The sequence below is a fragment of the Chaetura pelagica genome, unplaced genomic scaffold (assembly GCF_000747805.2).
Source record: "Chaetura pelagica isolate M959 unplaced genomic scaffold, ChaPel_1.0 scaffold437, whole genome shotgun sequence".
In the NCBI taxonomy this organism is placed as follows: domain Eukaryota; kingdom Metazoa; phylum Chordata; class Aves; order Apodiformes; family Apodidae; genus Chaetura; species Chaetura pelagica.
In genome coordinates, this window is record NW_009953914.1 from 115323 (window position 1) to 127507 (window position 12185).

At 42.7% G+C, this 12185-nt stretch overlaps 1 protein-coding gene across 1 annotated transcript in view; it reads left to right on the top strand.

The window, feature by feature from the left end:
- Positions 1 to 12185, top strand: part of DOT1L (DOT1-like histone H3K79 methyltransferase) — a 59802-nt gene that overhangs the window by 1291 nt on the left and 46326 nt on the right. Inside the window, exons 3-6 of the mRNA XM_010001495.1 lie at positions 1440 to 1514; positions 3641 to 3704; positions 5797 to 6025; positions 10367 to 10461. Coding sequence (XP_009999797.1) covers positions 1440 to 1514; positions 3641 to 3704; positions 5797 to 6025; positions 10367 to 10461 — 463 coding nt within the window. The remainder of the gene's footprint in view (positions 1 to 1439; positions 1515 to 3640; positions 3705 to 5796; positions 6026 to 10366; positions 10462 to 12185) is intronic.

Here is a 12185-nt window from a genome sequence, read left to right on the forward strand (position 1 = left end):
AAAGAGTGTGTAGTGGGGCTAGAGCTGAGAATTTTTCCTCTAAAAGAAACCTCTTTTTCTAACTACAATGCATGACACAAGAAGTGCTGCCACTGCTCCCTCCAGCTCACTGGTACTGATGCTGGTAAGATTCTCCACGTTGGGAACTTGTGGCATCATTTGTCAGAATGATTACTGACGCCTTTCTGAGGGGATTTAAACAGACATGGTGCTGAAAGTGATGGGTGAAGTCGTGGGTGTTAGTGCTTTCTGTGCTGAAGGCAAGGGGGGAGACTGTGTTAGGAGCAGTTGAGTCAAGGTGATATTTCACAATGGTGTTTTAAGTGTGATTGCAGTGAGCAGAGTGTGTGAGAAGCTTTTCCTGCTGCCTCTGCCTGCCTCCTGCAAAGGAACTGCAGGGTGGTTACGAAAGTGGTGGTTGAAGGAATGCAAAGAAGCATTTATCTTTTCAGCCAGTGATAAACAGCTGCAAGAGAAAAAAATGTAGACATCAGAGTCCTAACAGTTTTAGGGAGATGGGAGTCAGAAGAGAGTCAGCCACAGATGTAAAAGTTCTGTTTACTTGCCTATATAGTTGATGAAGGTGAATCAGAACTGTTGGGTCTCCAGGCGTTTTTCCCCTCACCATTACAAAAGTGAAGCATATACCAAGGTACAGGAAGAAAAAACTCTGCTTTTCCTTTTGGAATCCATCCTGTGACAGGCTGTGGGGTTTTTGATGACAGTGCCCTCCCATTTTCATGCTTTTGGAGGGAAATGTGTGCAAAGCTTGTGTGGCTTTTGAGAGTTGTCTTTGAAAGGAGTTAATCTTCCTGCATTCCAAAACTGGAGATCTCTTCTGTGAGATGCCCTTGTCAGATGCTCTGCAAGTGGGTGTGTGCTTTCCTTTTCTACTGGCTTGGTATAAGTGGGATCTTTTATCAAAATAACTTCTGAAGATCTGTTCTAGGCTGGGTCATGTTGGGTGTAAGGGAAGTTTAGAGCACTAGAGAGAGGAGAATATCCCTGCAAGGATTGGTGGCATTGCTTTGGGGTGCTGTAGCAACAGTGTCCTCCACATTCATCTTTGTCAAAGCTTGTTAAGAGTATCAGAATTATTTTCAAATACCACAGTTCTCCTGCATTGCATTTTATGTCAGATTAACATCAGCCCTGGCTTTGGGTATTTTTTAGATGCGTTGACTACATCTCTCACCTCATTTTGAAGTTGTGCCATTTCAAGAGCTTTAAACTACTGCCAATGTCTAGGGGCTCTTACTGTTTATTCAGTACAAATGTGAGCTGTTGCAGCTTTCCCTTGAGCATTTGGTGATGTCTGCTTTACTCCCAACAATATTTGTGATCTGTCCTAACATACAGCAATGCCAGTCTAGAATTGAGACAGACTTATTGTACTTAATTGGAGAGGTTTTATTCATTTATTTCTTCTCTTGTTCCAGGTGGGTCTGTGAAGAAATCCCAGATCTCAAGCTTGCTATGGAAAACTATGTTTTAATTGACTATGATACAAAAAGGTGAGAAGAATGTTGGGTTTTTTATTTCCCACCAGGAGGACAGGCCAGAGCGTTTTATAGTGAATCATTTTGTAACTGGTTATTCTTAGACACTATGAAGTTTTCTGTTAGAACTGGCTTCAGACTCCGCAGTTATTTTGGTAGGAAATGTGTAACAGAAATATTGGCAAAGGATTGTTGGATTAAGGACATAATTGGAAACTCCACACAGCAGAAAGTTGAGCTCTGGTGTATGTTGGAATTAGTCACTCCAAAACAATGATCGGTATCTGCGCCTTGGCCTGTGTCCAGTGCTGGGAATCTGAATGGCACAGAGGCTTCTCCTTCTGTAGTAACTAAGAATTCCTGTTGAGAAAGTGGCATGCCAGAGATGTCTGTCAGCACTTGGGGCTGTGGGAGGCTGACCTTCCCCACCCCACCTCTGGGTGGGATTCAGTACAAGTGGGATGCTGGTTGGGTGGGGGCGACATGAAAAGGCCAACTATTCCTACTGCTCTTCTGGGCAGTTAGAAGTCATTTTAAGATGCTTGTGGTTCCACATGGAGGCCTGTGCCACAAACAGCTTCAAACAAATGTACAGTATGTGGCATTCATCTTGAGGCTGGGAGAGGCAGATTCTGGCCTGCAGTGTATCTGGGGTTCTGTGGATTCACTTGGCTGTTCTGAGAGTGGGAAGGAGATGATTTCAAGCTGCAGTTTACAAAAACCTCCTTTGCTTTCAAAGACTGAATTTGTTCAAGTCCACAGCAGGACTAGGCTTATTCTAGAATGAGTTTTACAGATGAAACTGCATCACTCTGATTAATCACTGGCTATTGTCCTGATACTTGTATCACGATCTGCTTAAGGTATTGCTTCCTCCTCTCTCAATTTCATTTTGTTTGATTGCAAAACTTGTTAGTCCCTGAAAAATTCAAAAGTAGAAATCGGGGTCAAACATCCCTTGTCATCAAATCCTTGGATTTGGATTTGTGGCCTACTCACAGTGACTGCAGTGCAGTAACTGATAGTTCTGGCATCCCCACTGGGCATGTTTAACTGGGCAGTGTCAGTGTGGTCAGCAGCAAAACCAAATGACAGAGAAACCCATCTGGTCCCCAAAGTCACACCCTCTTATCTTTCTGTAGCTTTTCAGGAAAGTCCTAAACCTGTAATTTTGGTAATGGTTTTAGTCTTTTTACTTCCTTTGAAAAAATTAATAATTAAAGATTGCTTGTAGCAGCTACACTGACACTTGAGTGTGAATGAAAAGCAGGGATTATAGAAATGCATTTTAGCCTCTTGCTTTGTCTGAATGTGGATTAAACATGGGCAGTTGAAAGCTTGAAGTGAAAGTCAGCAGAACTCCTTGGAGAGCTGTCCTTGCCAGAGGATCACAAGAGACTGAAGAGCCATGTCCTTCTGATGTCCCCTGCCTCCTTCCTGATTTGGGGATGACCATGATTTAATTTCTTACTCCTGTAACTCCTTAAGATCGTTAGTCTTTTGCTGTTGGTTTGTGGGTCTGATCACACAGCAGATGATGTTCCTGGTAATATCTTTTCTTCCCTGGCCTGAGATGAATGTATTTAATCCTCTCAGCTTCTGTCATTAAGACATCTGCCTGAGTTGACTGTAATCCCAAACAACCCATGAAGCAATCAGGATTGGTGGAATTTTATATTGTGTCCTGGGTCTGTCTGCATTTTCAGCTCCAGAGTGAACATCTAAAAAAGGGCCTATTTGTCTCAGGACTAGTTATCAAGGAGAGGTGATGGAACAAAGCAGAAAAACTAGGATGTCTTAAATTCCTATGCAGCTGAGAATATGGAAAAGAAATAATGGACTCGGAGAATTAGAAACTTTCTAATAAGTCATACTTTGAGTTAGAGCCTTTTTCCATTAATTCAAGGAACAAATATAATTTGCCATGTACTCCTGGTCTACTGGGGAATTTTTTTAAAGGAAATTGTGTACAAAAAAGTCCTAAAGCTGTGTAGGTAATTAAATGTTCTGCAAGAAGCAAGCCCTAACTAACCACCTACTTATGTTGTGTACGATGGCAAGAAGCACCAAGTTGCACCTTCCAACCTGCCTTTCAGAGCTCTCTGTTTTGAACTGACCCTATGTTCTTTCTCCCTGTGCAGCTTTGAAAGCATGCAGAGGCTTTGTGACAAGTACAACCGAGCCATTGATAGCATTCATCAGTTGGTATGTACCTTTCTTCTCCATCCAGCTGGTTTCAAGTCACGTAGAGTGAAAAACATCCAGAAAGCTGGAACTGGTTTAGCACTCGATTATAAGTCTTGGTCTAGTTGCATCACCAGTTTTCAGCACTTCCATTCTTTGGGGGAGTTACTCATCTGATATTAAACCTTATTTTCTTGATCGTGGTCAAGGTGGTAGAATTGGAGGGACATTCTTGTGGAAAGAAAAAGAAAATAAAATCTCCCAAACTGCAGCTTTGTTAACTGTTACTCTTTAGTCTGCACATCTGGCACCACTGGCAAGTGGAAATGGTTGAGTTACCTTTAGGGGGAAGAAAAAGTTTCTCTATTTACCATTTACATATTTCACAGGGATTTATCGTATGGATTTACTTTTGCATGGGGAAATCTCTGGCTTATGGGTACTTAAATAATCCATATGAACTCTCCTGTGTATTGTGGAAATGATCCATGACTTAGGAATTTCCTTGCCACTCAGTTCTGCAGGATCACTCTGGCAAAACTAGAATGTAATCTCTTTTCAGACCAATCCAACAAGCTTTTTGGTTTTTACCCCTATACAAGGTTGAACTGGAGGAAGAAAAACATAAAGAATGAATCAATGTCACTATTCTGTTTAATTTTGCAAGTATAGGTGGATTTTTTTCCTCTGCTGTGCTTCTGAGGATTATTGGAAGAGTGCAGTATTATAGCAACAAGACTTATTTCCAGACTTTTTTCTTTTACTTTGTGGGATTTGTTCCTAAAAGTTGTGCTTGTTTAGGTTCAGGCACCTTCATATGTGTATTGGTTAACAGTTAAAAATTTGAAAATATTCAGCATTTGCAAGAGCTGCCTGAAATGCAAATCTGACTGGTTTAATCTTCTTGCCATCTGACTCAAACAGATGAATATTTAGGAGGAAACCTGGAGTTGTCCTTTTTTGCTTAGTTTTTCCTTATGAAAGGGAGAAGTAAACATTTTTAAAACTGTACAACTGAAATGTTTAGGACAGGGTTTCTACTGAAGAAGAAAGGAAGATTGATTTCCATCTCTTTCCTGCCACTCCCTGTTTGAGTAGATGTGATCCCTCCCATCCCACAGTTCCTGAAAGAGAGTGGAACTGCTCTTTTGTTGACATTGCAGTCAACATCAGTGATCAGTAAATAAAAATGAGTTAAGAAACTTTTACAGCTACTCCAATATTCAGTATGAAGCTTTACATTGCAAACTGATTTGTACATTTATTTATCCCCCCTTTGCCCCCGTTGCCAGCAGGTGTGTTTGAAATGAGCTGTTAGTTGTGGTGAGACAAAATCTAAAGCAGCTGGTGATGTGCAATGTGTTTAGTATTGCTCACTGTTTTCATAATGGTTTGGATTGGAAGAGACCTTAAAGATCATCCAGTTCCAACCCCTGCATGGGCAGGGACACCTCCCACCAGCCCAGGCTGCTCCAAGCCCCATCCAACCTGCCCTTCAACACTGCCAGGGATGGGACTTCCAAATCTTGGGCCTGTGTCTCACCACCTCAATTTCCTTCTAATGTCCAACCTCAATCTCCCTCTTCCAGTTTTCATCCATCCCCCCTTGTCCTCTCCCTCCCTGCCCTTGTCCCAAGCCCCTCCCCAGCTTTCCTGGAGCCCCTTCAGGCCCTGGAAGCTGCTCTAAGGTCTCCCTGGAGCCTTCTCTTCTCCAGGCTGAACACCCCAACCCTCCCAGCCTGTCTCCAGGGCAGAGCTGCTCCAGCCCTTGGATCATCTCTGTGGCCTCCTCTGGACTCTTTCCAGGAGCTCCATGTCCTTTTTATGCTGGGGGCTTCAGAACTAGACACAGTGCTCCAAGGGGAGGGTCTCATGAGAGCAGAGTAAAGGGGGACAATCCCCTCCCTTGACCTGCTGCCCACGCTGCTTTTGATGCAGCCCAGGACACAGTTGGGTTTTTTTATCTTTCCAGAGCATTTGCAAATCAGCTTGTGAGACAGGGAATGGGAGGAGATTTCTCTCATGTCTACGTGATGTCAGTGCAGCCTTGTTCTGGTGATGTTTACTTGTCCTCACGTTGGGTTCATACCTTCTCCCTGCTCTTTACCTTCAGTGGAAAGGAACCACCCAACCGATGAAGCTGAACACTCGTCCCTCCAATGGGCTCCTCCGGCACATCCTGCAGCAAGTTTATAACCACTCAGTGACTGATCCAGAGAAACTCAACAACTATGAGCCCTTTTCCCCAGAGGTTTATGGAGAAACTTCCTTTGACTTAGTGGCCCAAATGATAGATGAAATTAAAATGACAGAGGATGATCTGTTTGTTGACCTGGGCAGTGGTAAGTGACCAATAACCTCAGTGAGTTTTCTTTGTCTCTCCTTGCTTGTTGGTTTATTTTTTCTTTATTTAAAAAAATAATATAGTGAAATTTATGTTTGGAAAGTAAAGCAGGACTAAGGGTTGTGTTATAGGATAAGCACCTTTTCTAGATAATCCCCAGTGATGCTCCTGCTTTTTTATGACAAGATTAAATGGACCGAAGAGACATCCCAGACATTCCTCCCCAAAGTGGTAGGGAAATGTTGGCTGACAAATGCAACAAACCCTTGTTACAGAAAAATCTTGGTTTATGTTGCTATTGGTGAAGAAGAAACAATGTTTAAAGTGATGCTTGAAAGATCACAAATAGCATTTCCATTTCTAAGGATTTACTCACTTTCAGTGGATTCAGTTTATGCCCTTCCTGTCTGAAAATGGGATTTCTTGACCCATGCCGTGCCAGCATGAAACACTTGGTGTGGAAGCTGAAAATTAAGCTGCTTTTTGACTCCAACCTACTATTCAGTGTGTCAAAAATATATTTATTTTTATATTTATATTTAGCTTTAACAGCTGCCCTGTGAGACCCCACAAAATCTGGCTTCCAACCTACAACTGCATCTCATGAGCAGATTAGAGTTTTAAAAGGAAAGAGATGTTTCTAGTTGGTAAAGAAACCAGATATAACTCAAGCACATGTGGAAGAGATATACTGAGTAGGAAGATGATGTTCTTCATTTTGCTGCTAAAATCTGGTTCAGAGCAGGAAAGGAATAATAAGAATTTCCCCTTTTACTGGGTGGGTTGTAAAGTTCTAACTGAAGTATGTTTTGGTTTTGTTGCTGGCATGATAATGGGGCTTCTGGGGAAGCATATTTTACAATACGTTCTGTTGTGGAAAAAACAAATGTATTTTAAGTTTAAATATAGCAGGACTGCCAGTCCCACCCCCCCAAAAAAAATAAATGTAGCACATCTCCAGTCAAAGATCTTAAGTGAATTTTTAATTTTGTTTCACCCCCTGCTTCCTCCCTCAGTGGGACTTATGTCTGAAATTTCCTGTTTCAATGACTTATGTTCAGATGAGACCTTTAGAAAGGCATCAGAGCTCACAAACTATTTTCCATCTGGAAGAAAAATATTGCCATAGATACTTGCATTTGTTTGTTCAGGAAGGTTAGAGAAGATCATATCTGAAGTCCTGTCGTGCTGCTGATCATGCAACAAGCTCAAATCTTAGCTACTTTTACCTGCTATCATCAGAAATAAAATCAGGTATTAATTGCTAACCTCCCCACTTGCATCTTGGAGATTGACTGACAGTGTAAGGACTGAAAAGCCTGTCTGAAAGGAATGGTTGAAATTCAGTAGCTTTAAATTCAGATTTGAATGTTTGGAGCATGGAAACAATTCCAACCAGAATGAGGTTGCTGAGTTTGCATGAAAGGAGTGAACTTTGTGTAAATTGTGATCAGTGGAGCCTTGAGTGGGGTGTAAATGAAACCACTGTCATAGCATGTTATTTTTTTACCAGTGGATTTAATGCTGTTCCAAGACCTACATGCACAGAGCAATGACTGAGCAGCAGGGTCAAACCCCCACCAGGGGCTGGGGCTGGGCTTGTTAGTTTTGTGTGTGTTGCCAGGAATATGGGGCTCATGGCAGGAGAAGTTTATGGAGCTATGCATCATCATTAGGGACACTGAAATTACAGTGCAGTGAGGTTCCTGCTAAAAGAAAAGCCAAAGAAAAATAAGATTAATAACTGCTGTACAGAACCATGGAGATGCTGAGGGGACTGGAGCTTCTGCCTGTGAGGAAAGGCTGGGAGAGCTGGGGCTGCTCAGCTGGAGAAAAGGAGGCTGAGGGGGGGTCTGATCAGTGCTGGGGAATATCTCCAGGGGGTGGCAGGAGGATGGGGCCAGACTCTGCTCAGGGGTGCCCAGGGACAGGACAAGGGGCAATGGGCACAAACTGGAGCACAGGAGGGTCAAGTGAAACATGAGGAAACACTTCTTGACTGTGAGGGTGGCAGAGCCCTGGGACAGGCTGCCCAGGGAGGCTGTGGAGTCTCCATCCCTGGAGACATTCCCACCCCACCTGGATGTGTTCCTGTGGGATCTGCTCTAGGGGATCCTGCTCTGGCAGGCATTGGGATGATCTCCAGAGGTCCCTTCCAACTCCACCACTCTGGGATTCTGTGTGTCATGTGGTATCTGACAGTGCAGCATTTTCTTGATCATCCCTGTGTCTTTGTCCTGCTTGCTCTTCATAAGAAGAAACAGCAAACCAGTTCTGCCTCAGGTCTTTGTCCAATGTTTTACCTCCTTCAGAAACTTCATAGAAACACAAAATGACCTGGTTGGAAAAGACCTTGAAGACCGTTGAATCCAACTTTTAAGCTAATGCAGACATGTCCTTAGCTAAACTATATCCCTGAGTACTATGTCTATATGACTCTGAAATCCATGCAGGATGGGGACTCCACCACTGCCCTGGGCAGCCTGGGTCTGACAACTCTTTTCATGAAGAAGGTGTTCCTTTCCATAAAGAAATTGTTCCCAATATCAAATCAAAACCTCCCCTGGCACAAATTGAAGCCATTTCCTCTTGTCCTGTCACTTGTTCCTTTGGGAAAAGAGACTGACCCCATCTCACTCCAACCTCCTCTCAGGCAGTTGGTGGGAGCAAGAAGGTCTCCCCTCAGCTCCTTGTCTCCAGGCTGAACCCCCAGCTCCCTCAGCTGCTCCTGCTCACACTTGTGCTCCAGCCCCTTCCCCAGCTCCATTATCCTTCATCCATATTAACATGTAGAAAACATGCACGTGGATGCAAAATGGGAATTGGCAAAAATCCAACAAAAAAAAAATAATCCCCAACAACAAAGCCCCCTGTCAGCCCTGCAGCTCTCCTGGTGCCAGCCCAACACTCCAGAGGTAATGGCTGAAAAGCAGGAGTTCCACCCCTGCAATTACCAGTGGTGCTTCCTGCCGACAGGCAGCGACATGGAAAACAGCAAGATGTTCTCTGTGCAAATGGGCTTCTCTCTCCTCTTCCAGCCACTCTTCTTTCCCATGTGGTCATCTGCAGAATGGTTAAGTGCCCTGGTGAGCCAGGAATGCATTTTGTATTAGTCATAGACGAAAAAAAAAGAGATGCATCCATGTGCTATTGATGAATACTGGATGTTTGCAGACAATCTGGAGTGACTGCTCTGACAAATAGGGAGTGACATTGCTCCAGTGTGTGCAGAATGTGGGTCACTCATACAGAAAGAAATCTGATAGTGGTTTTTTTTTTTCTCTTTTAACATCAGCTGGGGTGGAGGGAGGGGAGAAAATGTATTCAGGCAAGGTGTAGAAATGGCAGCTACTTACTGCTGGTAGCATCTGATGCAAGTAGAATTTTGAGTGATGGAAAGTTCATGCATTTCTAAGTAATATTTAATCTTGCTAGCATAGTGGTTGCTTCTGAAATGTTGGGTGTCAAACCCTATAATTCCTAAAGTAGCATTCAGAGGTAGCTCATATTTAAATAAGCTTTACATGTTCTCAGACATTATGCTGCATTTCATGGTGAAAACCAGTATAAATATTGAATCACAGAATGGTTTGAGTTGGAAGGGACCTTAAAGATCATTTGGTTCCAACCCCCTGCCGTGGGCAAGGACAAGATTAAAAAGTGTGCTAGGGTCTGGCAAATATTTTAGCCAATTTTTCAATGAATGGCATAGGTATGTGACCAAGAAGTATTTGTTTTGGGATGGGGCAGTGTTTGTCTTGACTGTTGAATTACTCAATTAAATAGTCAATTATAATCTAAAATCTGTTGTTTTTGTGGGATGCATCTAAAATCTGTGAACAAAAAAAAAATGTGGCTATTCTAAAACCTGTGTGAATTTGTAAAAATGAGGCTGTAGCATTTAATAATCATCAACATTGCTCTAAATGTTGTAATCTTATTGTCATGAGAAGTGCTCAATATATTGAAAAATGTCAAGCTCAGAACGACAGTGCTGGAAATTCTTTCCTGCAAGACAAGGGAAATGGCATTGCTGACTTTCTAACGAGACTGGAAACCCTTTTTGTTGAAAAACAGGTTCTTAGTCTTTCCCATCTTGCAAAGAAATGGGACTTGCTTCAGTAATTCAGTTACCTTGAAGCTGCTTCTCAGTTGAGAACCAGTCAGAGCTCGTGTGGGAACTGTCAGACACAGCTGGGAGCTGCAATTGTACCCTGAAGCCTTGTCCCACAGCTTGCCTGCATGTTTCCTGTTGGCCTTTGCTCTCAAAGCTCTTATTTCCCCATGCAGTGGTTTTCTACTGAAACTTCTTCTCAGGTTTGTTTTGTCCTTCCCTCAGGTGTGGGTCAGGTGGTGCTTCAAGTGGCTGCAGCCACAAACTGCAAACATCACTACGGGGTGGAGAAAGCTGATATTCCAGCCAAATATGCTGAGGTGAGGACTTTTTTTTTTTAAGTGAGCTGTGTGTATACACCTCATTTGAAGGCTAACTCAGTAGTTCAAGGTTCCTATTAAATGCTATGAGGGAAGAAAAGCAGAGCTTTGGTCCCCACTTGGTTTCGCTTCTTGGTCAGTAAGACCTGGAGCTTGGAGGAAGCAGCATGTGTCTGGTTGCAGGAGCATTAGCAGGATTCTGAAGAGATTTCAGGACCAGGAGACATAAAAGCTGTTTCAACAGTGATGGTGCAGGATCTATTCAAAAGGAAATGCAGTGTAATCTTGACCTGAACACCTACAATCCTCCTGTGTCTGAAATGGCTCCAATACAGGGCTTCCAGAGACCCAGATTAAGCAAATTTGGGAATGAAATCACCAAACAAAGAATTCTTAAAGATTTTAAATACTGTATTTATATTTATGGCAGTGATGTTTCTTTTTGGTGTCCTAAAGCTGAAGTTCAGCTTAGTTATTAAACTGTTGTAGGTTAAATGATAAGGCCTTTGTTGAGTATCTGGTTAATAACTGCTTAGTAGGCCCCTAAATGAAGTTTTACTATAAGAAAGCCATGTTGTTTAGTCAGGCAGGCAGATTTCTTTACATTTCTGATTCTGTGCCAATGGGGACACACAAAGATAATCAGTTTCAAGGCAAACCTGGAAGGCAAATGAGCTACAAGCAAACAATAAAGGTTAGTCATGCCTTACCATAAGAAGTTTACTTTACTCAGTAGACTGAACAGAAATGGATCCCTCTATATTGTTAAAACAAGCTGACTCAGTGTGTACAGGCTAGAAAATTACACCTTGTGAAGGGAGGAGGGGAGAAAATAATCCTTGATCCTCCTTTTCAGTGGTGTGGGCAAAAATGCATAAACACACTGGCCAAGAGGATCAGACAGGATCTAAAAATCCATTTTGTTTCCCCTGCCATGACCCAGTGGAAATTTCCAACTGGATCACTCTGCAAATCCCTCTGTCTGAGCATTTCACTGGGGAGTCACTTGCAAGGCCTGGAGTGCTGTCTGTGTTTAATGGTAACTTAAAGATCAATGCTACAGAGGGAAAGTGAAAGTCTCACTTTCACTATTACCTCTTCATGTTACTGTGCTGTGGTGAAAATGGTGAGCAACCAAAAAACTTCCCCACAAATTGAATATTAGGAGTATTCATTCATAGAGGGGGTGCCTTCAGTTTCAGAAGGACACAAGTATTTGATAAGGTTACTGGATGAACAAAATATCCTGCCTTGTTCTTCTGGTTACAGACAATAATATCCTGTCAGATTTAACAACCAAACAGCTGCTGCAGTGTCAGAATGTGTGAAGCTGCCTGTGTACAGCTCATCTGCCTTGTGCTCTGTGTGATGGGCCAGTTTCCCTCCCCAGCTTTGACAAAACATTTGTGCAAGGGATTGGATGAAGTTTCTAGTCAAGATTGGCTGTGGCAACACATCTCTGGTTACTATGATAATTCATGCAGATGACTTTGAAAAGCTTCAGCTAACTGCAAGAATGTCAGGGATCTGTTTTAGGGAAAAAAAACCCCAACAAAATGCAAGTTCATACAGCATATGGAAACACTGAAGGGTTTTGTGAGTTGTCCTGCTCAGCTTTGGAGTGCTTCTGAAATGTAGAGAATTCAAAAGCAATGTTTGATTGATCTGCTGATTGAGGTTGTCAGTGAAGCCAGAATTCCTGCTTTTCTTCTCTTCCTTATCTC